General features: G+C 39.3%; 1 protein-coding gene across 1 annotated transcript; it reads left to right on the forward strand.

The window, feature by feature from the left end:
* LOC117993524 (uncharacterized) lies at positions 1-26,579 on the forward strand. The gene is made up of 9 exons (XM_069506906.1): positions 1-299; positions 10,252-10,454; positions 13,315-13,442; positions 14,178-14,428; positions 22,307-22,471; positions 22,962-23,094; positions 23,863-24,045; positions 24,691-24,829; positions 26,254-26,579. The coding sequence occupies exons 1-9, from the start codon at positions 55-57 to the stop codon at positions 26,391-26,393; spliced, it is 1,587 nt and encodes a 528-aa protein (XP_069363007.1). The 5' UTR covers positions 1-54; the 3' UTR covers positions 26,394-26,579.
* The last annotated feature ends 1,248 nt before the right edge of the window (positions 26,580-27,827 follow it).

The following is a 27,827-nucleotide window of genomic DNA, read 5'->3' on the forward strand; positions in this document are numbered from 1 at the left end:
ATCACCTCATCATCATCAGAATAATGGGCTAGAAATATCAAAGCATCAGCCAGCATGAACGAAAGCAGAGAGAGAATTCGACGGGAGAGGGAAAGAGAGAAGAACACGTACACCTCTCCCCGTCTAGCGCTACGCCGAGTGCTGCTATTGGCTGAGGGCAGGCAGTTTCGAGAAGCAGCGGCCATTTTGTCGAGGCTGGGCCCCGGGGTGCTGCACAGCGTTGCTTCGGAACTGCCGATAGACTTGCTGATAGAAGCGTTGCCGCATTCTGCACATCTCATTGAAACCCTTTTGAACAGGTACGAGTTTCTTTCTTTCTCGTAAGTTTCTAAGTCGTATTCCTTATTGTTCGTAAAACCGATAGACGTTGGGGTCTCAAGGTGCTGGAATGGCGACCTCGCACCGGAAGACGCAGTGTTAGAAGATCTCCCACTAGTGACTAGGTGGACGGACGACATCAGACGAGTCGCAGGGAGCCGCTGGATGGCGGCGGCGCAAGACCGTGGCGTGTGGACTGTGGAAGTCCCTACAAGAGACATATGTCCAGCAGTGGACTTCTATCGGTTGATGATGATAATGATACCACAAAAAAACCCGCGAAATATACCTATATTTTGTAAAAGTTCACGATATATTAATAAACCATCTGACTGACGATAGAGGTTAACGAACGTTGAGTAATTAGGCCATTCGGAGTCATTGCCATATTGTAGGCGGAGCATTGAACCGAGTTTTGAACGATACATCGAGATATACATTGCGAGTTTGAAAAATACTAAATCACTAAAACTACAAAATGAGGCAAATGGTTATTGGTATTTGATTGTGTTTAGATATACAACAATAACATGGTATACCCAGGTAGGGTAGGTTATCCCGGCGTTTCCTCCATTTTAATCATAATAATCATAATCATAAGTCATACTTAATCATTTATTTAATTTGCTCAGATATGGTGGGTACATGTATATTATTTACATGGGGTCTTAAAAATTAGGTAATCAGTCACATTATCCTGCCAAACATGGCGTGCAAAATTATTTAAACCCAGCATTTAGCATTAAAGCCAAAACCTCAAACAGAACAGCGTATCACTCTATAATTATTCTCTATAATTGTTCTAAGGCAGCTGAACACCGAAGCCGATGTTTCCACTACATTGAACAAGTCATTAACCTGCAATAATCGATTTTAACTCGATTTTCTCCGCAAAGATAAATACTCGTGCGATACTTTTTTTTTTCCAATATATCCGTTATGTATTCACAGTGATAATGCCACAGTTTAGCAAGCATACAGTCAGGTCAAAATAAAATGTACCTACCTATTGTGCACGACAACACAGGTCTTTGAAAACCATAAAAATGAAATACAAATGCTAAATTTATAGATTAGCACCATTAATATATGTCACAAACGACTTTATTGTGAGAAATATGTGATGCAAAATAAATAAAGTGGTAGCATATTATCTTAATTTTATTGATGTCTACAAAAAACAAAAGCCCTAATATTATAAATGTGAAAGTGTGGATGTTTAGATGTTTGTTACTCAATCACGCAAAAACGGCTGAACGGATTTGGATGAAATTTGGAATCGAGATAGATTATACCTTGGATTAACACATAGGCTAATAAAAGCCGGAAAATCAAAAATAAAATCAAAAAACACGCGGACGAAGTCGCGGGCATCAGCTAGTTTGCTATAATCCGCGTAATCTGTATTCCTTGGACTTCTGCGAAGTAACGCATGCTTCTATACAACATATACAAATAAATTAAAGCCATAAAACCAAGAAATAAAAAGTAAAGAAACTTCTTGCAATCTCTTTTATAACGAACTGTGTATTTTGGTGTCTTATCTGTGTCACCTACGCGACTGCAGTAGAATGACAGCTACAATGTCACGATCGAATCACCTCTGATTGGTTGACGCTCACTCACTAATGGCTACAATGCATTGTTGCAACAAGAATAGTATATAAATTCAGCCAATCATAACAATTGAGATTGTAATGATGATTGATGCAGGTTTTACGAAATCGCTTATAGTTGCTCGCATTCAACGACAGCGCTGAGGCGTTTTCTCTCTGTAATATTGCTACGCTGTGGTCACACAGCACTGCATAACGCGATTCTACTCATTATCGTATTAGAAATGCTTATTAGAGGCTGAATCGATGTAGGAACATTCTTGGAAGACTGTAGTGCGTGAGAACAAGATCTTTGTAGCATCTACATAGAAACATCGATTTAATATGGTTATCCATATACAAAAAAAACCGGGCAAGTGCGAATCGGCCTCGCGCACTGAGGGTTCCGTACTACAATCGTATTTTATCGACATTTTGCACGATAAAATCAAAAACTACTTACTAGATCTCGTTCAAACCAATTTTCGGTAAAAGTTTGCATGGTAATGTAAATCATATTATATTTTTTTAAGTTTTATCATTCTCTTATTTTAGAAGTTACAGGGGGGGGGGGGGAAACCACACATTTTTCCACTTTGGAAGTGGGAAGCGTCTGGGTAATAACATAGTATGACCAAAATAAATTCTAAATAGTAGCTTGGCAAATTTCTAAACAGATTTCGATTTTGCAAATTTAAAAGATTTGCAAAATCAAATAGTTTGAAATTATTAGACTAAAGATGATAGATGTAAGTTCACCCAGGAAACCTACTTTACTAGCTTTAATAAATCATAATATTACATGCAAAAGTGATAGAATATAATTAATCAATTATATCCTTTATTGTAAGTTAAAAGAGTTCAAGCAAAACGCATGATTTAAAATTGTACACCTGCGTCATAAACAGGTAATTTTTTACTAACAACGTGATTTAAGCTCTATGTTAACATTATAAAGTTTAAATTAGGTTGTTAAACTGTTACATATTAGTGATAGGATATTATGATGAAAGTACACACTGACCGGTTGTATCGACTTTCTCGATTCAAAGAAATTTATTTATGGTGATATGGTTGTAGGTACTTACTTACCTAAATGTAGAGAAATGTGGATTTCCGAAGGCTGCCTAGATTTTATCTTGTTTGACCTAGATTATGAGAAATTCCTTGATGCATGTACTTATGGGGATTTGAGCGAACTCTGACTTTTGGGAGTTACTAGTGGTTTTATTTAAGCAATTAAATATCACAAGTATTGTGTATCTTTGACATTAAATAATTAACTAGGTAGGTACCAATATAATGATATTAACTAAATAATAATTAAATATCACTTGCTTTAACGTTGAAGGAAAATAATGTTCTCAAAGGTGTGTGAAGTCTATCACTATTTATAAAGTTTTTATACTTAAGTAACTTTAGTTCAGGCCCTCACTTAGCGAGGGCCTGACTTATGGGTGGGTGGCTTACCCTATCACTTGCTTTAATGGTGAAGGGAAACATCGTGCGGAAACCTGCATGCCTGAGAGTTCTCCATAGTGTTCTGTAATGGTTCTGTATATATCTGTAGTGTCTGTGTAGGTCTGCTAATTCATGGGTAGATAAAGTACTGGGGTTACTGAAGTCGTTATTAAGGGTGATTAAAATAAAATTTTATAAATCGGTCCAGAAACCTGGAAAAAATCGATGTAGGTACAATACATTTTAAAAAAAAAGTCGAAAAAAAACGGACCGAATTGAGAACCACCTCCTTTTTGGAAGTCGGTTAAAAATAGAAACAATTGAGTATTTCTAAATATTTGTAAAATAAATAATACATTTACAAAATGGCATGACTTATTATGATAATTTACACTTATTATGAGTATTCTTAACTTAATACCTATTACATTTTGTACAAAATTGCTTATGATTTTACACTATTGACTAGCGTGTAAATCAAGCTAATAGTTTTGTTAAATTAAACGTTATATCTATAAAAACAAGGGAATTTATCCTTTGTAGATAGTGGCCGCTTGGCCCACCACCTGCACAGCTGGGCCTGCTTTGATGAGGCCGTTACGAATATTTCGGCCCACTTTTTCCTGAAAATAAATAAATAGTATTAGTATTATCGCAGGCAGCCGCTGGATGGCGGCGGCGCAAGACCGTGGCGTGTGGAAATCCCTACAAGAGACCTATGTCCAGCTGTGGACGACTATCGGATGATGATGATGATGATTAGTATTATGATTGACATCATCAACAACCCATTGGCGGGGGGGGGGGGGGGCGTTATTGGGACACACAACCCCCCCCCCCACACAACAAATACCCCCTTAGGAGTTTAATTTTCAAACAGCCTTTCTTAGCGGATGCCTATACGTCATAATAGCTATCGGTATGCCAAATTTCAGCCCGATCCGTCCAGCAGTTTAAGCAGTGCGTTGATAGATCAGTTAGTCAGTCAATCTTATTATTGGTACATATATTTAGATGTACTTACGATTCTTTTGAATAACTTCCACTTAGGGCTTGGGGCTCCAGAAACTGAGGTCAAAGCCATGACGCAAGCACACACGAAGAACAAGATCTTGGCAAAGTTCATGTTGACTGATTGTTTTTTTAATTTTTTTATTACTCAATAGTCAAAGATCCCAAACGGTTGCTTGAAACGATGTGATGAGTCCTGAAGCATACTGTTTATATATTATATGGAAGTTACAAACTTATATATGCGGTTGCGGAAATAGAATTCTGAATTTATTGCTATTGAGATAAGAGTCACAATGTAGGATAGTAGCGGTAATAATATATTGGTTTATAGATAACGGTGCGGTTCGGAGTCTGGAGGGAACTCCCTCCGTTTGTGGTAAAAGTGATTATAATATTATGTGTAAATATTGACTTATTATGTCAATTAAAAACGGTTCTTATAATATTTTGAGTTTATGTTCGCGATGGGACAGTACCTGACTATGACGTCTATAAATAATGAAAATGATGACGAATATTTTTGTAACTCGTTTCGAGAATGCTTGATCATCCTCGTTCCATACTCTTTTATCAGTACCCTTATTATAAATGCGAAAGTGTGTTTGTTAACAAACATGATTGAAGGACAAACCAACAGGTTTGTCCTTCAATCATGTCGCAACGGTGCAACGGATTGACGTGAGTTTTACATGGGTATAGATAAAGACTTGGAGAGTGACATAGGCCAGTTTTTTATAGAGGATTTTCTCTTTTTTTATTTGACTGCGGAACCCTAAAATTTCACGCCTGTCTAATTTTTACAATAGGCTTGAACTTTGCCCCTGCGCATATCGCATGTCACGCTTGTAACGTGTAACATGTAACATGTAACATTGTGTAACATTGTTCCGCGTTACATAAATGAAGATGTCGATGCTTATCTTTTTATTTGACTGATCCATGTTTGTTCCGACAGGTACAGGTCACAGTTCACGACACATAGGAACCTTGTAACAAAGAAATATATTTTTAAGCTTATTTCGTGGTTATTTCTTGGTTTAACGACTTATTTTAACTTCATCTCTCGTAGCACCGCAGCCCCGTCGTGAGCACGACCCGTGCGATTGGGTTAAAATATCGACAAATAAAATCATCAAATTTATCGTGGTATGTACACGTTATCTACATCTAAATATGTTTATAAAATGAAAAGATGACTTACTGACTGTACTATCAACGCACAGCTCAGACTACTAGACCGATCGGGATGAAATTCGGCATGCAGATAGCTATTACGACGTAGACATCCGCTAAGAAAGGATTTTTGAAAATTCAACCCCTAAGGGGGTAAAATAGGGGTTTGAAATTAGTGTAGTCCATAAGCTAGTAATCCCATAAGGGTTCTTTTTTTCTTTTGAGGAACGGAACCCAAACATAATATGTCTTTACCAAATTTTCACACTTTCTTTTACATGACAGTAAAAAATAAATTATGATTAATAGGCAACATGGCCGTCGGAAACAGGTAGTTATAATTTTCACATTAACAACAGTTCTGTATAATTTCCAAATTATACGATTTTTGAACAAAACGTGGACCCAATCACTTCACGTTCACATTCTATATATCAAACGAGTTTTCGGTAAAGAATGCAGTTAGGGTTGGCAGCAACACCTTTAATAAAAGTTTATTTTTTCAAATTAAGGACCTTTAGCAGACAACAAAGATAGCAAATTTGTAGAGCACTGTCTCTGTCGTTGAGACCGACAAAACGTCATATAGGTATGAGTGACAGAGACAACGCTCTACAAAGCCGCAATGTCATTCTAAAGACCGATGTAGGTTACTTTCGGTCGCGTACTGTAGTTAAGACGTTGACCTCATTTGGGGCATCTACGGTTCGATCCCAAGCTTGCACCTACAACATCTACTCGTGTGCCTACAACCTTTCAGAGTTATGTGCGTTTTAATGATCTCAAAGGTGTGTCAAATCTGCCAATTTACACTTGACCAGCGTGGTATACTATGGCCTAAACCTTTGTTCTTAGAGGAGACCTGTTCTTAGTTGTAGACCGGCGATGGATCGAGAGGATGATGATATATTAAACTAAAGTAGTGCGCAAATCTATAAACTGTACATAGCAGTGGCGAAGGGTGAAAATCTGATAAAGGGAAGCCGGAAACGTACTTACCTAAAAGATATCAGCTGTTCGATTTTTGTTTTCAAAACTTAATTTAGAAAAATTACTATCGTTACGTAACAAGAATCTGTTAAACAACAATCTATGTGAATTAAGGCCATTTCTGATTTTGGCTTACCAAACTGAATCAAAATTACCGTGAACTTACCACTTATAAGTTATTAATCACATCCCCAATTTATTATATCAAATAAAACACCACTAACAACTTAAACAAACAAGCATGGCCGCTTCACAAAAACAAATGTATCAATATCAAATCACCCTTCAAAATACAAAATACTCAAAATAGTAGCATGTACCTGTTAAAACAATAGTATTAATATAATTTTAATTTGGAGGTATTATAGGGTAACTCGGATCCAACCGAGTTATTTACGTCAAATTTGTCTGACCTGTCAGAGTTCCAAATTCGTATTCGCTACTGGGCCAGACTAAATTGGTGTGCTCTTTATTAGTCGACCGTAGAGCGAGACAGACCTAGTTCGTTCCTTCGCTTTCGCTAGGGAAATGAAAGAGATAAATACTAAGCAAAAATCTAACTAGGGAATCCGATATTTTACGGCTTGTATGGTGTAGGACTGTAGGTGTATGTTACTTACATTAGGTTATGTTTTTAACTTAAATTAGTACTTTATAACAACAAAAAAAAATAGCATTTGTGACGATCGAACCTTTGTATTTACGAATGTATTACGGAATTTATGTGAATAGTACCTACTTACGCTATATTATGCCAATTCTTAAAGGGAAGCCGATAGGAATCGTGTTATATTGACTCTTCGCCGCTGCTACATAGGTATTATTAAAGGAGGAAGAAACTTACTGACGGACGAACTGATCGAGATAGCAGTCGGGGTGGGGACGCCCCGCACACCTGCACAGCCCCCGCGCTAACCCGTTGCGGAATAGCGCAGGTGACGTGCGGGTGTGCGGGACATCTCCCCGTCTCAATACCCCGATTGCGATCTAGACCTGACGCGTACTATAGTTTAAAATAAAAAATATGGTATTTGACAACTAGTCAAATCAGTAACTTTTTACTAAACGTCAAAACGCGCACTTCGTACTTATGCGATATTCTCTGAAATACTGGAATGTGACGTCCCATCATAATGACGTACTTTTTTAGTTTAATCCATAATTTAATATGGTTATTACACTTAAAACTAACATAGGACGTGAATTTTACGTATTTTGGAAGACTCTATTTAATAATCACTGAGAACTAATTTATTTTTGACTAGCTTATGCTCGCGACTTCGTCCGCGTGGACTACAAAATTTCAAATCCCTATTTCACCGCCTTAGGAGTTGAATTTTCAAAAATCCTTTCTTAGCGGATGCCTACGTCATAATAGCTATCTGCATGCCAAATTTCAGCCCGATCCGTCCAGTAGTTTGAGCTGTGCGTTGATAGATCAGTCAGTCAGTCAGTCAGTCAGTCAGTCAGTCAGTCACCTTTTCCTTTTATATATATAGATGTAGTGAAATACCCAATTACATAAATTACGTATAGTTGGCAACCCTAATTCCAGCAGACGGTGCGACGGCGAATCACTTTCACTCAAAAAAAAAACTAGCCCTTGCTTGTGACGAAATAGTTGTTTATTACTCACACTTACTCACACTTACTCACACTTACTCACACTTACTTATCACATATTAGGTAATGCAGTTTCACTTATCAAACGCACCTTTCATCAACTCTGGGTGTTGTCAATGAGTTTTACGGAAATCGGAAATTAGGATTTTAACGATTTTTAATTATCTATCTACTAGCTGATACCCGCGACTTCGTCCGCGTAGATTTAGGTTCTTAAATATCCCTTGGGTACCCTTTGATTTTCGTGCATAAAAATGTAGCCTATGTCCTTCCCCGGGATGCACGTTATCGCTGTACCAAATTTCGTCAAAATCGGATGAACGGATGGACCGTGAAAGGCTAGAGAGACAGACAGACGGACAGACAGATAGACAGACACACTTTCGCATTTATAATATTAGTACCTATGGATGTGGTTATTTGTTTTTATCGAATTATATTCAGAATCCTGTCCGAGTCAGACTACGTTTAAAATAATTTTTAACCGACTTAAAAAAGGAGAAAATACTCAATTCGTCGGAATCTTTGTTTTTTAAATGTATGTTCCCTGATTACAAATTGAAATTCTAAATGCGAAAATGTGCTCTGTGTTACCTATTCACGGTCCATCCGTTAAACCGATTTTGACGTGTTTTTTAGAAATATTAATTATAGTTTTCATTAATTAAAAAACCTTGTGTACCAACTAAGAACATTGGTGCTTATTATCTTGTATCGCATCGTTATAGAAGTCATTCATAAATACCTACTTGTTTTGAAACAATACAGTTGCAGTCCTACACGAACAGAAATTTCAAAAAAACTTTGACAATAGAGATGAGAAAAAGTTTCATCATTTATGGTAAGGTAAGCTTATTATAAGAAGCTGTGATAGCCTAGTGGTTAGGACGTCCGCCTTCTAATCGAAGGTCGGGAGTTCGATCCCGGGCACGCACCTCTAACTTTTCGGAGTAATGTGCGTTTTAATTAATTAAATATCACTTGCTTTAACGGTGAAGGAAAACATTGTGAGGAAACCTGCATGCCTGAGAGTTCTCCATATTGTTCTAAAAGGTGTGTGAAGTCTACCAATCCGTATATGGCCAGCGTGGTAGACTATGGCCAAACCCTTCTCACTCTGAGAGGGCAATGAGCCGGCGATGGGTTGATCATGATGATGATCATGATCATGCTTATGATTTTGATTTGTGGGATCTTGACTCCACAATATTATCTGTGCAAACACAGATGAACTCTACATTCTATCACTCTTAAAGTCCCATGGGACGGCAATCCGACACAACCGGAGAGAGGTCAGGCGCAGGAAGTCTTCCACGCTCTCCGAGGCTCTTGACCAATGTGGTGGACTATGACCTGGATTCTGATCATTCTGAGAAGAAGAAGAAGAAGAAGATTGATAATACGTAAAATATTTTTTAACCCTATAACTTTTTTCGTGGCCCAAACCCGCCGCCGACTTTTTTTTAGTCAGAGGACCAAGTGGGCCTGACCTGGTTCAACCAAAGAATCTATATAGGGTGTAACCAGAACGCTGGCAAAAACGAAGACAGGTGAAAGTACTGAGGATTACTGATTTGCTACCACAAAAAAAAAACGCGAAAAAGTATATAAAAAATCACATATTTTGCAAAAGTTTACGATAGTAAAACATCTGACTGACGCTAAAGTAGAGTGAAGTAGCTCACACGGAGTCGTAGGTGGGGCGTTGACCCGAGTTTTGTACGCTATACATTGCGGGTTTGAAAAAATACTAAATCACTAAAACTACTAAATGAGGCAAATGGTTATTGTTATTGTATTGTGTTTAGGTAGTACGACAATTGGGGCCGATTCTCTTGTACACAATCTCTAAACTAAACTAAATTAACAGGTCTAAATCTGGTGCTATCCTTTCCCGCAAGGAACAATATGAAAGGGATAGCAATAGATTTAGACGTGCCATTTTAGTTTAGTTTAGAGATTGTGTACAACGGAATTAGCCACAATATCGCTAAGTTTTTGCTAGCGTTTGTGACAGTTGTGTAGTGTTTGTGACAGTTGTGTTGTGTAGTGTTTAATGATATTTTTTCTTCCCCAGGTTAATATCACTGGAAATCACACCACGTCCAGAATTACAATGCGAAGCGGTGGCGTGGAGACTTGTCGGTCTGCTCGGAGGCGAGCAGGGCTCCGGCCTGAGGCCCAGGACCTCTCGCCTCGCCAACGCGCTGCTGCACTACAGCCCTGATGCGAGAGATGCTGTGGATAACAGGCGGAGACAGCTGGATGCTGCTGTACAAGGTACTTACTTACTTAAAGGACCACTTCTTTATTCCACGGAATCGAATCGTTTCTTTCGGGAAATAAGTGCGGTTATGTCCTTTTTGACACATACAATAGTGGCTGTATTCGAGGTGAATTCAGGAGCTCAGCAACCTATAAGTGCTAGATTAAATTACCACTAAATGACATACCTAAATCAATATATATATATATATATATATATATATATATATACTTATAATAAAACTGTAACAGGTCAAATTCTGTACATTGAAGATATTTTGAAAATTTTTTTTCGAGGGCACTCTATATTCGATACTGAACCCAAAACTGTAATTTTTTTCATTTTTGTCTGTCTGTCTGTCTGTCTGTCTGTCTGTCTGTATCACGGCCGCGCATCACGCTGAAACTACTGAATGGATTCCAATGAAACTTGGTACGATTTGAGGTCATACTATGAGGAAGAATATAGGATACTTTTTATCCCGAAATTCAGCATGGTTCCCGTAGGAGAGGGGACGAAAGTTAAAATGTATACTGAGTTGTAATTCATTAACGCGTAGTCCGATTTCATTCATTCTTTTTTTGTTAGAAAGGGGATATTTTAAAGATTGTTCCGTAAATATTTCAAGGTCATCGGTTTTTAACCGACTGTCAAAAAGGAAGTGGTTCTTTTTTCTACATCGATTTTTTCGAGGTTTCTGGACCGATTTGCAATTTTTTTTTTAAATCAACAAAAAAAGTTTACGTCGTGGTCACATAAAAAATTCTGGATTCAATTTCTTAATCCTGATGCTGCAGGGTTACTGCCCGCCTGGGTTATCAAGATTCAGGAAGTGTTCATAGTGAATTCATATTGTAGGTACCAAGCAACGACAACAATCCCGAAAAATCAAAGAGTTCCCGCGGGATTTTAAAAAACGTAAATCCACGCGGACGAAGTCGCAGGAATCAGCTAGTATTTAAATATTTTTAAGAGTGTTTCAAGCATCTTACATGACGCTGACGCTGATCCGTTGAAAAATGGTAGAGCGTCGCTTGTGAAATGACCTCGCGCATGACCTATGCCTGATTGACTGACACTGCGCCCATGGTGGCTGTTTTCGTCGGATCTTTTCCGAAAGCTCAGTTGTGGCTTATTTTCAAACGCTAATTTCTAGGCAATAAAATAATTTCTTCCAGACTTTAATGAGTTTGAGTAAAATTGAGAGTAAAAAAAAAGCCACAATGCCAGTTACGACCTTATTCGTAGTATACGACGAGATGGACAGGCGGCGGGAAGCGACTTTGTTTTATACTATGTAGAGATTAGTATGGTTTTTTTAAAGAATATTAGCCAAGTTTATCATGCTGACTAATATTTCCCTATCCCCTCCAATTAAGCGTAAAACTTGTGCTAGAGGTACGACAAGTTATTCTAAGGTACGACGATAGTGCAACGGGTGGGGTTTGAACCGGCGACCTTTCGGTTTTCAGTCCGCTCCTTTAACCGTTGAGCTATCGAGGCTCTAAACCTGACCTTTATGAAATCCACAGACCACCATGAATTATTCTCTGTGATGAAATCAGACAAAACTATGAAGAATAGTGGATTCCAAAACATTGCCATAGCCGTCCAACCGCGTACAATTGTTTTAAAGAATCACAATTTGAATTACCAAGCGTGGTTCAAATATTTGTAGCAATAATAATGTAGCATCGTTGGTCAATACTCTAAACCTTGGAAACATTTTTGCGCCATACATTTTATTTGCAACTAGCTTATGCTCGCGACTTCATCCGCGTGGACTACATAAATTTCAACACCCCCCCCCCCCCATTGAACTCACTTACCGGTGGCATTTAAAAAAAATTCTTTCTTAGTGGACGTTTATCGGTCGATGATGATGATGATGCTGATGATCTAAAAGAACCTAGTGATATAATAATGATATAAGTAGATCCCCTCGTGTAGTGTGTACGAATGTAGCACTCACACTAATGCAGATGGTGAACGCGGGGTGCAGCGGTGGTGGTGTATTCCGCTACCACGCGTCGCGCCCCCACTGACGCTAAAATGCAATTGCGACGCGTCTTGCGGTTAACTTCAAGAACGACTATTTAACTGGCGCGAACTAAGTATACCTACGCAATTGTTTTCCCATAATGGCGTACATAACAATATAAGTAAATCCGTAAAATGATTTCGGCCATGTAAATGAAGGTCGCTACAATAATATGCATCATAAACATAATCTCGAGTTGTGACCGCGACGGACGGACGGACTTGTGGAAATACACTTAATGCCTAATTTCCTCAAAAAACGGATGCAAATAAAGCAAAACGGGGGAAATATTAATGGTGTTATTTCCTTACGATTTTATCTGTTTTTCTTTGTCTTGTAAACAATGATGCTAATTCGATTGTACCTAGGACCTAGGTATACAAATCTGCTAATTAAATTGACAGCTGCGTGATTGCGGGAGAATGACACGTACAATGTCACGATCGCAATCACCTCTGATTGGTTGACGCTCGCTCACTATTGGCTACAATGCATTGTTGGTACAAGAATCGCACAAATTCAGCCAATCAGAACAATTGAGATTGTAATAATGATTGATGCAGGTTTTACTAAATCGCCCTTCAGGTCTAACATTAGAAAGAAATCACCACAGTCTGTAGCCGGCAAGATTCTTGCCGCAAGAATATTCGTAGAGTGTTGTCTCTGTCACTCATACCCCTATGTAAGGTTTTGTCGGTCCCAATGACAGAGACAACGCTCTACGACATCGCTATCACTTTCTAAAGATCCTGCCGTGTACTGTAACTATTCGTTACGACTACCTGCCTGACTTTGTTTTGTGGTGTAGGTGTTGAAATCTCATTTTGTCCCAGGTCTGGGAACTCACGGGCTGACGGCAGACTCGTCCGGGACGCTCATCTCGCTGCACGTGGCCATGAAGAACGAGCTCCAGAGGCACGTGGAGGTGTACAAGCAGGCGCTGCATAAGCTGGAGGAGCTGGTGAGAATCATGAAAACAGATCACTGATTCACTAACTCAGTCAATCACTGAATCACTCCATGATAGCCACTTATTTTTTAATCGCTGGGAAATGCGTTTACGCCCCCCCCCCCACCCCCCTCCTGAAAGCCAGCAAGCTACCCAACCAGCCAGCCAACCAAGGAAGGAAGGTATGTGGAACTAATACCCACTAAAAACCCAGCAGTGCACCTGCGCGTCGCCTGGTGACTGGGTCACGGGAACACAGACGACCCTCCCCTCCATTACATTTTGTAAATTGTCAGGTTTTTTTTTGTATTTATAATATAAAAAGAATTATCCAATTTGGTGCAGTCGTTCGGATTGATTGCTGTCCGAGCAAAGCGAGGAATTGAGTGAAATTGCACTTGTCCGTCAGTCCATCTGTCAGAGCCGTATTTAACTTGTGAATTACTGAACGTAATTACTTCAGATTTTAACATCAGTACCCTTATTATAAATGCGAAAGTGAGTTTGTTTGTTGGTTTGTTGGTTTATTGGTTTGTTGGTTTGTCCTTTAATCACGTCGCAACGGTGCTAAACTTTTTATCCCGAAAAATAAAAGAGTTCCCACGGGATTTAAAAAAATCTAATTCCACGCAGACGAAGTCGCGATCAGCTAGTAAGAGATAATTTAAGAGCCCTTAAAGTAGGACTACGTTTAACGTTTAATAAATGGATGGAGTTTAAGATAACATAATAAATGTTTGTCAACAGTCGCCCGTGACAGTCAACCAAGACCCAGCATCCTCATCCCACCAGCGGCTCCTGGCGTTATCGCACGCCGACGTCGAACGGCGTCTTATCGACAACAAGGGCCTCCTCACGATTGTCGACAAGCCGGCGTTGAGGCAGCTGCCAACGCTGGTCGCGTCGTTGGCCGCCAGAGTGGAGAGCGACAAGGCCGTGCTGGCGTGCGTTGGGCAGATCAAGAGGAGCGACCCGACGTTGGACTTGAGTGATACCAGGTTAGTGATTTACCACTTTATGATTCGCAAAAAACTAGTTTACAGTACACGGCCGAAAGTATGTACATCGACCTTTAGAAGGAGATAGCTGATTTGTGGAGCACCGTCTCTGTCGTTGAGACCGATAAAACGTCATATAGGTATGAGTGACAGAGACAACGCTCTACAAAGCCGAAATGTCATCCTAAAGGCCAATGTACATTACTTTCGGCCGCGTACTGCACCTAGTCGTACTAACTAACAGTTAGCGTTTGACCCGTCTAATTAAAATGGGGTCATTGTCCCGGAAAGCACGCCGTTATGTCATTATGCAGTTACATATTTTCTTTTGTTCTTTTAAGAGGGCGTTTGCAGTGCAGACTTTTTGCTAATGTATAAGTATACTTTAGTCTTCCTTAGTTTACTTAAAAGTTAAACAGGTCGCTTCGAAAGAGACGCACTACAGCGTTAGTTTTAGCTAACGCAAAAACAGAAACACGTGTCGAATATATTTTATTATATGTGGTAACTCATGTATGAGTATCTAATTATGGTGTGTAAATATCGGCTCGATAATCTCACTTGCCACGTCTTCACTGTGCGGTGGTCGGAGCTCGACTGCCTGCCTCAGTAGTCAGTCGTTTTCCCTTTCCATGCACACTGCGTGGGGTGTAGACACGAGATGACAATAGTGTCTCGAATGTATTATATGTGTTGGTATGTATGTAAGTTTGTATGTATTATTTGCCTGTATGCTACATTATACATTAGGTAAGTATATACATTAAAATATGTCGTTAAACCACGAAATAAGCTTAAAATGTTACGTGTCGAATATGTTTACATAAAGAATATACCTACTTATACACAAATTTTCAAAAATATTTAATGAAAATTTATAACTGAGCATGTTGTGTTGAGTCATTGTCCTCGAAAAACATGGTCACCCCAAGCGAGCGGCTGTGAGCGAACGGGACGGCTAGCGTCGATCGTGCGCGCTCCCGCTTGCACGTCAGCTGCTAAAACAACTAAAGTAAACTTCTTAACAGATTCAGTAGGGATGTCTAAAGAAAACTCGCATAATCCGATCAAGAGATCGGGCCAGAAGGTATTTGGAGGAGACCCCAGAATGTTGGGTATCTTTAAGTTCAGGTAATTCCTCAAAGAAGCATGTTATCTAACTAACACAAAACGTCAAAATTTAAATTGATTTGCAAACATTTTAACGTCTTTCGAGCTTGTTAAATGTTATTTCCCCTTCCTCTCTCAAAGATCAGATAAAACTTCGCGCATCCTATGACGAATTGAAATAATTTTTCACGGAAGTTTACTTATGTTATTATTTATATGCATTGCATAACATGCGTTCGAGATTATTCCCAAGGTTGATATTAAAGTTTGAACGGCTTATCGTTTATACCTCATCAGTTTTGAGTTTGGTGGTCTTGTCACTTGTGGTTATGTAATTAAGGTAAATGCTTTAAAAACGTCTTAAAGTTCGTGATGGAAAAGTAATTATGAGATTTTGGGTTGTGATACGTGTAGTTATATAACTCTTTGAAACCTTTTTCCGTATAACTAGTTTGGGTAGGTATAATACGACTCGATTAGCTATGTCGGTCATTTCGGTATTTCTACAGTCTCTTTACAGGTCTCTTCATTACTTTTGATAGCGTAGACTAGTAGTACGAAAATACTAATAACTTTCCTGCTTAAAACCAGTGAGCCAAAGACGTTTTTGTCACTGAGTGAGCAAAACCAACTTTTCCTTACTGGTTTTAAGCAGAAAAGGCGCACTTTTTGAGCAGCAGCTAGCGAGTTGAAAATAAAATTCTTTTCAAATTTTAATTTTTTAGAAATAACTTAATCTATTGTAGGCTTCTCTCGTCCGTGATTGTAGGTTTGTTTGTAGGAAGTAGCCTCTGAAACAACTGAACTGATTTTGAAAATTCTTTCACCAGTAGAAAGCTATATTATTCTTGAGTAACATTGGCTACATTTTTTTTTTAAATTAGAGATACCTACGAAAGTTATTGCAATAACCTACCCGTGCAAAGCCGGGGTGGGTACGCTAGTTAAGTATAAAATAGGAAAGTTAATAGCGTAGCCTGAGCATGCCAAAATTGTTAGATCGAATATATTGTGTGGAGATACCCTGAACGCCTTTACAGCAATATCAATATTGACAAAGTTATGCATTCAACATGATAGATTGCTTTGATTGATTTCACCGTTACATAACTGTGCTGTGGGAGACAGTACCAGTACCTGTATTGAGAGGTGTTTTCAATCAATAATTATGTAATCTCCGTACAGTTATTAAAATTCAAGTAGGTAGCTAGTAGCTGTACTGTATAATATTATTATATTTAATAGGTAATGGAGTACTGTCACTTGTAGGTATGTTTGTTAGGTACTCTTTCAAGGACAAAACTACTGGACGGATTTGCCAGAGCGCAGCTACCGGATACCCATAGTATGCGACAGGTCAAGATGGCAATCGGGGTATGAGGCTGGGGACGCTCCGCACAGCCGCACGTCACCCCGATTGTCATCTTGACCTGTCGCGCTCTATAGAATGCTGCCGCATCGTTGCCGACGTAGGACGAAAGCGTCAAGCTTGTGCTACCTGAGTAGGTACGACAGTAGTGCGACAGGTGGGGTTTGAACCGGCGACCCTTCGGATTTCAGTCCACACCTTTAACTGTTGAGCTATTGAGGCTTCTATAATATAGATTTCTTTAGAAATATATTTAATAAAGCGAAATATTTCAGTAAAACGTAAGTTAGCAGCGAATTAACAGTTTCGAAAATTCTAATTTCGGAGGTCGTTCTTCACCATATTTCTGCGGAATCCGGTGGTTTAGATTTTTTTTAATGTGTAATTAAATGTAATAAATCTATCCTAAAAATTAAGCTCTATTTTATTAGTGGACAACTTATTTGGTAGCGATACTGAGTCCCATAGTCACTTGGGCACTGTCCTTTGGAATGGAGATAGATTGTAGCCTGGATTAACCTATAGGTTATTTTTTATCCCGAAAAATTAATGAGTTCCCATGGGATTTTTAATAAACCTACTTCCACGCGAATGAAGTCGCGGGTATCAGCTAGTTATAATAATATTATATTCTGTGTTTGTACTTACTGCAGCGAATATATTTTTTTGTTCTTTCGAAGATTGACATGGTAGGTATTTTGGCAGTTCACGGCATACTTATACAAAGAGAGCCACAAGCCAGCCTTCGTTATTTTATAAAAGTTGAAAGTTTCTCCGCGTATTTTACCCAACCCTGGGAGGAACGATCAGATGACGATCAGCAACAACTATGAAGTCTGGATCGTGGTGGCTTTTAGAGATAACAGGTATTAAAGGTGTAAAAAATCTCACCTACATCTTCTATTCTTGTTTTCATGCGCATGCTATACCCAACTATTTAGTTGTAGACAAAATTTTGTAATAACTGTTAATTTTGTCATTGTAGACTATTTAGGTTTAAGCATTTTATGTGTTAACTATCAATGTTTGTTTCCATAAAAATAAATTAAATTAAATCGAAGGTCTGTCACGCGCTGGCTCTTAGTCCTTTACGTTCAATCTTACACACTAAAAATTCGGTAGTTCCATTGACAAGTTTTACCCTCTCATAAAGTTATATTGGCGGGTCATGTAACTGTACATCGATGTTCACACTCTTATATCAGTGATGTAACAACTAACAACCACACCTGTTTATTGGATAACAGTGTTAGTAACGGATGTAAGCTGTAATTTCCACTCGTTAGTTAAACGTTTCCGTTTTGGCGAAATTACAGGTTTGTTGATTTATCTGCCTTTTTATAGTGGCCTATAAAGATAAGCTGTTTTATTGATGACAGTCTTTTATAACTTTAGTAGCTTATGCGCGCGACTTGGTCCGCGCGGCTACACTTCAAATCCCTATTTTACCCCCTTAGAGGTAAACCCCCTTCAAAAATGCCAAAAATGCTTTCTTAGAATAGAATAGAATAGAATAGAATAGAATAGAATAGAATGTTTTTTTATTCATGTAAACTTTTTAGAAGTGCTTATGAATAGTCAGGTTTAATTTACCACTGGTTCGGAATGCCGTTCCTACCGAGAAGAACCAGCAAGAAACTCGGCGGTTGCTCTTTTTAATTTTTCAATTTACAATGTTATTATACCGTACTATACAGGCCATTGCAGCCCCGTGCATTGCTGGAGCGAGTCAAATCCAAGCTTTTTTATCGTTTACATAGTCTGCGACTGTATAATATGCTTTTTTTAGGAGCATACTTTTAACACATTTTTTAAACTTGTGTAAAGGCAAGTCTAAAATTGCTTGTGGAATTTTATTATAAAATATTACACTCATTCCCACAAATGACTTTCCCACCTTCCAAAGACCTCTTATTTTTTTGTAACTGTGAATGTTTTGTCGTACAAAAATTATATTATTAGCAGATGTCTGTGTCAAAATATCTACCTAACTATCTGCATGCCAAATAATTTCAGCCCGACCATAGCACAAACACAGTAAGTAACCGGTAGACGTCCACTGCTGGACATAATTATGTCTCTTGTAGGGACTTCCACAGTCCACACGCCACGGTCGTCTGCCGCTACGGTCTTGCGTGGTGGCAGACGATATCAAACGAGTCGCAGGGAGTCGCTGGATTCAGGCGGCGCGGCGTAATACCGTGGTATATGAAAGTTCATATAAGAAACCAGTAGAGGATGTCTATATTGGTTGATAATGATGATGATGATGCATTAAATATATTGTATTTTTCCTTCCCTCCTAATTTTGCCGCAATAGCTCAACGGTTAAGGAGTGGACTGAAAACCGAAAGGTCGACGGTTCAAACCCCACCTGTTGCACTATTTGTCGTACCCACTCCTAGAACAAGCTTTTCGCTTAGTTGGAGAGGAAAGGGGAATATTAGTCAATTAACACGGCTTAATATTCTTTAAAAAAATTGCTTATCTCCAACTGTACGATAGCTAAACTGTGGCCAAAGCTTTCGTTCCGTTCGTTTTCACACAAACAGTTTAACACGCGTGCGTAAATAACCATTGTTGGGTGGATGCGGAGAAATCTCCCCAAAGTTTCCATTTACAATAAAATAATGTCTCGGAGCTAATGTTATTGTTGCTTGAGATTTATTGCGCTTTGTTTGGCGTTTACAATTTACTTTGATGTTGAATGCTCTTCCGCCCCTCGATTGCGGTAGAATGACAGCTTCAATGTCACGATCGCAATCACCTCTGATTGGTTGATGCTTGCTCACTATTGGCTACAATACATTGTTGCAACAAGAATCACACAAATGCAGCCAATCACAACAATTTCGATTGTAATAATGATTTTACATAATTGATCTGTCGATATCCAAATTGCTATACCCACACTTATTAGCTTATGCTTGCGTGCGTGTGTGCGGGGCGTTCCCTCTCCGATTGTCATTTCAACCTGTCGTGGAACTTTGGAATTCTAGTTTGCCTCCTACAATGTTGTTAGGTGCCTATGGCTCAAAATAGGTGTAGAAAATTGTAAAAGCGGGAAAAGCAATAAAACAAAAACAAGTCAAGGCGAACAAGTCAGACGAGCAGGGAAAACTAGTGCAAAGTAACTATAGCTTCTAGAGTACTACATTCTAGAAAGAAATCACTAAACTGGATACAACTAGGATTTCTAACGAGTTACCTAAACAAAAAAGTTGAGTTTCTTTTTACGCACAATTCTTTTTTTTTTAAAGAATATTAGCCATGTTAAATGACTAATATTCCCCTTTCCTCTCCATCTAAGCGTCAGGCTTGTGCTAGGAGTAGGTACGACAATAGTGCAACGGGCGGGATTTGAACCGTCGACCTTTCGGTTTTCAGTCCACTCCTATACCGGTTGAGCTAAATACAATAATACCTATTTACTTTTAATTTACTTACCTCGTCTTTATCTAATCTGTGTAATCAACCCATCGCCGTCTCACTACAGAGCACGGGGCTCTTCACAGAGTGAGAAGGGCTTTGGCCATAGTCACCACCACGCTGGCCAAATGCGGATTGGCGGACTTCACACACCTTCGAAAACATTATGGAGAACTCTCAGGCATGCAGGTTTCCTCACGATGTTTTATTTAATTACTTAAAACGCACATATATATCGATTTATCTCTCCATTATCTATGCTCTTATAAATTCTTAATTCTACTTGTTCCTACTTCATTTTCTAGACATAAGTTTAAAAAAAACTCAAATTATTTATTCAGAATGGGTAAAATTCAGATTTCAGATTTCAGATTTATTTATTTGCTTTCATGTACATTTACATTTATTGATGGTGGGTGCTTAAAGCTAAAAGCTAAATACATGAGACCCTGTCAGGGTATTGCAAATACAATTTTAGGTACAATAAAATGGTAAATATTAAAGATACAATAAGAATAGGATTAAAATTATTAACTTCTTCTGCTGCTCTTCAAGAGCTGCTGCCCTTCTTGTCTGCATGGTTGGCGCCATATTTACAGCTGTAACACACCAATAGATATATATTAGTGAAGAAAATAAAAGAGTGTTGAGAGTAGAGAGTGGTTAGCAGAAAAGGTGGAAAAAAAAAGAAAAAAGTGAGACCAGAGTTGAGTTTGGTATGTCAGCAATTAAACTTGACTAAATGGACCCAAAGATTATTATATATTGGTTTTATTTAGAAATTAAATTTATCATTACTAGATATTAAATATTATTCATTTGCATGCTTATATATTATTATTATATTATGAGAATATTGACTAGAATTTATTATAAAGCAAGATTCATAATTTTTTATGACAATATATTTTGTCAATTGTCTTAGCGTTTTTGTAACTGTGCCGGAGCTCTGAGAAAAATGATCTTTTATGATTAATTAGAGCTTTCTTTTCGGTATAACTTACATCTAATGAACACAATCAATTAACTCAAACGTGACATAATTAGCTCCCCAATTACGTGGAAGCACTTACGTAACAACTTTCATCTCGTGAGAAAGATGATATTATGATTATTTGTCCTTTGTTCCGAGTGGGTTCGTTACACAAATTAGCACTTCCCATTGTTCAAGATTCTAATTATTGTCATTGTTTAGTTAGAATTACTGTGTGTTAGCGGGTAGCTCAGACTGGACGGTCGTAAACGCGCGCTTTTACTTTCGAAGTCAGGGTAAAGTATTATTTTGGTTAAAAACTAAATTAGTCTGTAGTTTGAATATTTCTGATCCTTGAAGACTTGGGCATACAACACGTCATATATAAGTCCCGCAAATTGCTAATGCGCGTGGCCGCCATTTCAGTGACATCAGCACTAGGCTGAAATTTCGAGCTGGTGGTATATTTTTATGTCGATGTTTTCGATGTTGATGAGACATGGTTCCATCGCAATAGCAATTTGCGGGACTTATACCACGTACTTGTCTAGCCAGTACGGCTCGTTAGCTCGGAAATAGTCGATATTCGGTCCCATCCGGAAGAAAGCATGAAACTTGGCATACGTGTAGCTTTTACATATATACTTCGATGTAGATGTGGAAGCACGTCGAGAAATTATTATTTCCCCCCTTTCCCCCCCTTTTGTGTCCGTTTTCGAGGTTTTTTTACTTTTTAACGAAAATGGTTAAAGTTACGAGAAAACTGTCAAAGACCAATATGTTCTTCATTAAATTCTCCATAATAAAGTCTTTGGCTGTATGTTGATAGGACTTATAGTTTACAAAATATGCTTACATTTATTTCAACCTTTTTTCAAAAAGACGCGCGTCTTCGGTACTCTAACTTGGTCTACTCTAACTCTAACTCGGTATCAACGATGTTTAATCCATGCTTTTAACTAAGTGATTCATGTTCATTTGTCACTTTCCATTTCAGGCCAGTGGCTGGTGTCCTCATGAGCTACTCGCGTGGCTGTGCAGCTGTGTTGTCGCAGATGAACGAAGCTCCCATAGTAGTGGAGACTACTCCTCGATCGCCCTCAGACTCCGCCAGCGACGGCTACCATTCTGACAGCGATGACTCTCATCAACATCCGGATAGGTAACTCTTCTTCACCTTTAAATGTTTTCTATTCAGGAGAGGTGCACCTTTTACGATCTATTCCGATAATGGCTGCAACTAAGCATGTTAAAAACTACACAGCAGGACGTTATAACAGTCGGTTCCACAGTCAACAGATTAGCCCTGATAGTAGTGGGGTTACTCCTTGATCACCCACAGACTCCGCCAGTGACGACTATCATTCCGACAGTGATAAACTCTTGTCAGCATCCGGATAAGTAAGTATTCTTTACCTTTACATGTTTCCCGTTCAGGTGAGGTGCACCTTTTAGGATCTATTCCGACAATGGGTGCTATTTCATAAGCGTGTTAAAAACTGCACGTGCAGAAAGTCTTATAAGGGTAAAAATTATGGCTAGCGTGAAAAACTGACGCCGGAAGGACATTCCATATTCTAGCAGAGTAGGGGTCTGTTGGATTTCGACTATGACGATTATTACTTTTAACGCCAATGTTGAACATGTTTCAGAAGCAAATTGGTGTCACAATACGCAGCAGTGTGGTCGCGAGCCGCAGACGAGGTGTTGCCAGCGTTGGCCGCGTTGGACCAACTCAAGCCAACGCCCAACCTCAAATACAAGATTGTCTTCTCTATTGTTGTCGTAAGTTCACATTTTTATCATCATCACTCTCTCTCTGAGCATGGATCTCGTCTCAGAACGAGAAGGGTTTGGCCATATTCTACGCTGACCAAGGATTGGCAGATTTCACACACCTTTGAGGACATTATGGAGAACTCTCAGACATGCAAGTTCCCTCACGTTGATTTTCTTCACCGTTAAAGCAAGTGATGTTTAATTGCTTAAAACGCACATAACTTAGAAGAAAGAGAGATATCCCAGGTGTAACCAGAACGCTAGCAAAAACTTAGCATTTTTGTTATAGTACTATCTAAACACAATCCAATACCAATAACCATTTGTCTCATTTTGTAGTTTTAGTGATTTAGTATTTTTTAAACCCGCAATGTATAGCGTGTAAAACTCGGGTCAATATCCACACCTACGACGCGGCATTGACTCCCAGAGGCCTACTTCCGCAACGTACGTTGACTTCAAGTGTCAGTCAGATGTTTTATTTGTCATATATCGTGAACTTTTACGAAATATAGGATTTTTTAATTACTTTTTTCGCGTTTTTTTTGTGGTATCATATCAGTAATCATCAGTACTATCACCTGTCTTCGTTTTTGCTGCGTTCTGGTTACACGCTGTATATTTAAGGCTTATACTTTTAATACTTCAGTTATAGGTGCGTGCCAGGATCAATCCCTTCTCCCCCTGAATAGAGAACGACGTCATAACCAGCTATTACCGCTTCTTATGCTTCTATTTTAAATGCAGTAAGATTTTCTATGAACATTCTTTCAGCTATCCTTCCGAGCTGCAATCAGTCTACGTGACAAGCGGCTCAACGAAGTGAAGTCGCTTCTAGGATGCGACTCGGACGACACGCCTGGTGCGTCAGGCTTCGTGGCCGCAGCTATGAGGCTGCTCCGGAACACTGCGCACACTTTCCCACTGGGGGACGCCGAGAGGACTGTTGTTAACCAGGTATGTCTCACGAAAGGATGCAAGTCTTTGAGACAATCGGCTCAACGAAAGAACAGTCTTCTACCTAGGATGTGACTTGAATGAAACCTCGGGACCTTAACGTCTACCGATTTTTCGAACTATGCCCCTGCCCACTGCCACTTCAGCTTCGCAACCCATTTAGCTTGTCGGTTACTCTAGTTCGCCTACGGATTTCCTTTCTGATTTGATCACGTAGAGAAACTCCAAGCATAGCTCTTTCCATCGCCCGCTGAGTGACTCTGAGTCACTCAGCAGGTGATGCAGAGCGAGTATAGTCTCTGCGTATTCTAACGCCTTTATAACGGGGAATGTACTGAGGAGTTGTTTAACCTTATTTACCATCCTTTTTCTACAACTACACCGCACTGTTGTGGGTAGCTGGTGCACTTCAACCGTCCGTTGTGCAAAATCCTGTTTTCCACGCAATGCAAACTGTGGAACCAACACCCTTCGGCGGTGTTCCCACTAGATTTCAACATAGGGTTATTCACCTGTCACATTGTGAAACCACTGACAGTTTACCCAGACCTTTCTCCAATGTTACCAACCTTCGCTACCGAATACGCCCAAGACAATCAAGGCAAGGCGTTCCGTTGTTTACGCTGCGACATATTATATTTCCAGGTAGTGAGTACACTGCGCGAGTACCCGTGCCTGGCGTCGTGCGCAGCTCTGCACGCCCTCGTAGCGTCCTCGTGCCGCGCCGCCTGGGCGCTCAGTCTGCACTCACCTCCTCTGCGCATTGACACCGACTTCACACCAGGTGACTATCTCCCCATCTCATGATAGCCTAGTGGTTAAAGTCCGGCAGGTCGGCGGTTCGATCGTGAACCCCCGACCCCGATCGAAAAAATATCCTGAGGAAACCTACATGCCTGAGAGCTCTCCATAGTGTCTCAAGGGTGTGTGAAGTCTGCTTATTTGCTTTTGGCCAGCGTGGTGGACTATTGCCAAACCTTTTTCATTCTGAGAGGAGACCTGACACGAGCTGACGCGCTGGGCGCTTAGTCTGCATTCACCTCTTCTACGAATTGACACTGACTTCATACTAGGTAATTATCTCCCCGTGACGTGATAGCCCAGTGGTTAAGACGTCTGGTAGGTCGGGGGTTCCATCCCAGGCACGCACTTCAACATTTCAGAGTTATGCGTGTTTTAAGCAATTATGTCACTTGCTTGAATGGTGACGAAAAACATCATTAGGGAACCTGGATGCCTGAGAGTTCTCCATAACATTCTCAAGGGTGTGTGAAGTCTGCCAATCTGCATTTGGCCAGCGTGGCCAAACTCTTCTCATTCCGCGGCGGCGACAGGTTGATGATGATGATGATATAAGCATAGCTCTCCATTGCCCGCTGAGTGGCTCTCAGCTTTCTTATGAGGCCCATAGTTAGCGACCATGTCTAGGATCTATTATGTCGTCACTAGCACTGTTCGAAGACTTAGGTCTTCAAGCACTACGGAATTTTGGTATTAAACTCAATGTTTTAATGTATATAACGGGGACATTTTTTTTTAAAGAATATTAGCCATGTTAAATGACTAATATTCCCCTTTCCTCTCCAACTAAGCGTCAGGCTTGTGCTAGGAGTAGGTACGACAATAGTGCAACGGGCGGGGTTTGAACCGTCGACCTTTCGGTTTTCAGTCCACTCCTATACCAGTTGAGCTATTAAGGCTCGATACTTCAACCCAATTGCACGGGTCGCGGTCACGACGGGACTGCGGTGCTGCGAGAGATGAAGTTCGAGCTGTTGAAGGCAGTAGCGAACTACTTGTTCTACTAACTTACTACTACTAACTTTGTACTACTAACTTTCTTGTTCTTCTCGCTGGAACTTCACGAGCTGTCCGGCAAAATACACTCACAACGTCACTATTAATAACTTTCGATGTAGTTCGATGCAGTCTTGGTTTGCAGAATTCTACCACTAGATTTCACATACTTGCTAGTTTAAAACTACATTAAAATATGTCGTAGGTATTAAACTATCGATATAAATGACAAGATATGGTCAAGCGAACTAAATTTGTCACGGTTTTGGAACCAAATAAATCAGCGCCTCCTCTTAGATACTAATGAGCGACCCGTTTGAAATCCAGACGTCACTGAGGTTGCATTGGTGCTAAAGCACCACGAAATCAGCTTAAAATCATTAGTCAATTATTAATGTTTTTGTGTTCCAGTGGTAATGAACCCAGAGAAGCACGTGCGATACTCGCTGGGCGACTCCCGCGAGCGTCGTTCCGACCTCATCAAGTCGTTCGTGTGGCCGGCGCTCATGGACGGGAATCGCTGCGTGTTCAGGGCTGTAGTGCTCACCTGAACTGACGCGCAGCCCTGGCTCTCTACCAGCCACCTGAAATTATTATTATTAAAAAAACTAGCTGATACCCGCGACTTCGTCCGCGTGGAATTAGGTTTTTAAAAATCCCGTTTGAACTCTTTGATTTTCCGGGATAAAAAGTAGCCTATTATAAACAACTTAACCTCCAATCCGGGTTTATTAGTCTTGGGATGACCCTAATATGAATCAAACGCAGTTCCGATGTCCACAGTCTTATATTCAGGTACACTTGTAACATCCACTTAGTTTATATCTAGCTTAATTAATCACCTAGTACTTATATCTCGCTTAATTACTTTTATCTCGTCCATCTTTTTCTCTCGCTGCGTCCGTCCGACGCCGCTACCACTGTCACACCTCCACTCACGGGTGACAGATGGCAGGTTTTCTGTGTTGCCTACAGTCGTCCATCCTGCTCCAGATATGTCCTCATATCTGACCACTCGGCCTTCCAACCGAGGGTAATGCCCTCATACCCATAACTCAATAGGAGCAACATAGAATACCTTAACAGTCCTATATTATAATTAATATGATTAGTATAATAATTCCTCTAACAGATCAAAGCTAACATTGTTAGATTTAACAAGTGCACAAAACAAGTGCCAATGAGACCTACAAAATACTGGTATCAATAATCATTATGTACATTGCAATCAACATCTTTAAGTCTAATTCTTATAAATACACAACAAATCACACTGAGATAAGTAAATAGTAAATACTATAAGTCATTCTGATTTAAGCTTGATATTAAGAAAATTGTATGATCTAGTTATTGTTAGTGATATACGTATACAACCAATTCACAATAGTATAATCAAATATTGAAATCAACACAATTTATGTTAATACTTAATACAAGGAAATTATAGTGAAATCAATAATTTTATTTTTAAATATTATTATGAACTACATATTCTTCAAGTTTGTATTTGTATTTAGTAATACGTGAATAAATATTTGCATGGCAAATGTGGCAATACTAATTATGAGAATTATAAAACATCTTTGGTAATTTGCATTTAAAGCGAATAAAATATAATCAACCTTAAACAAAACAACAACGAGGAAAGAAAAGAAGGATAGTGAATTATCACCAACTTGAATTCTGAGTGCTAAGTACTCTATGATTTTAAACAATGTCACTATCAGTTTTCAATTAAAGTAAGTTTGTTTGCCCTTTCCTTCTTACCACTGTAATGACATGAATTCTAATCCTACATAATGCTCTAATGCAACACAAATTACAATATTTTCACTAGTATATACATTTTAAGAGATATGGTAAGAGTTGTTGGATCCCATTGACCATTACTAACACTTTATACAAAATTAATCACAAAGTTTTACAATATACTAATGAACCTAACTACTTCTGTAGACTTCATAATTTCTTTAAACTTAAAAATA

This window comes from Maniola hyperantus, chromosome 24 (assembly GCF_902806685.2).
Source record: "Maniola hyperantus chromosome 24, iAphHyp1.2, whole genome shotgun sequence".
NCBI lineage: Eukaryota > Metazoa > Arthropoda > Insecta > Lepidoptera > Nymphalidae > Maniola > Maniola hyperantus.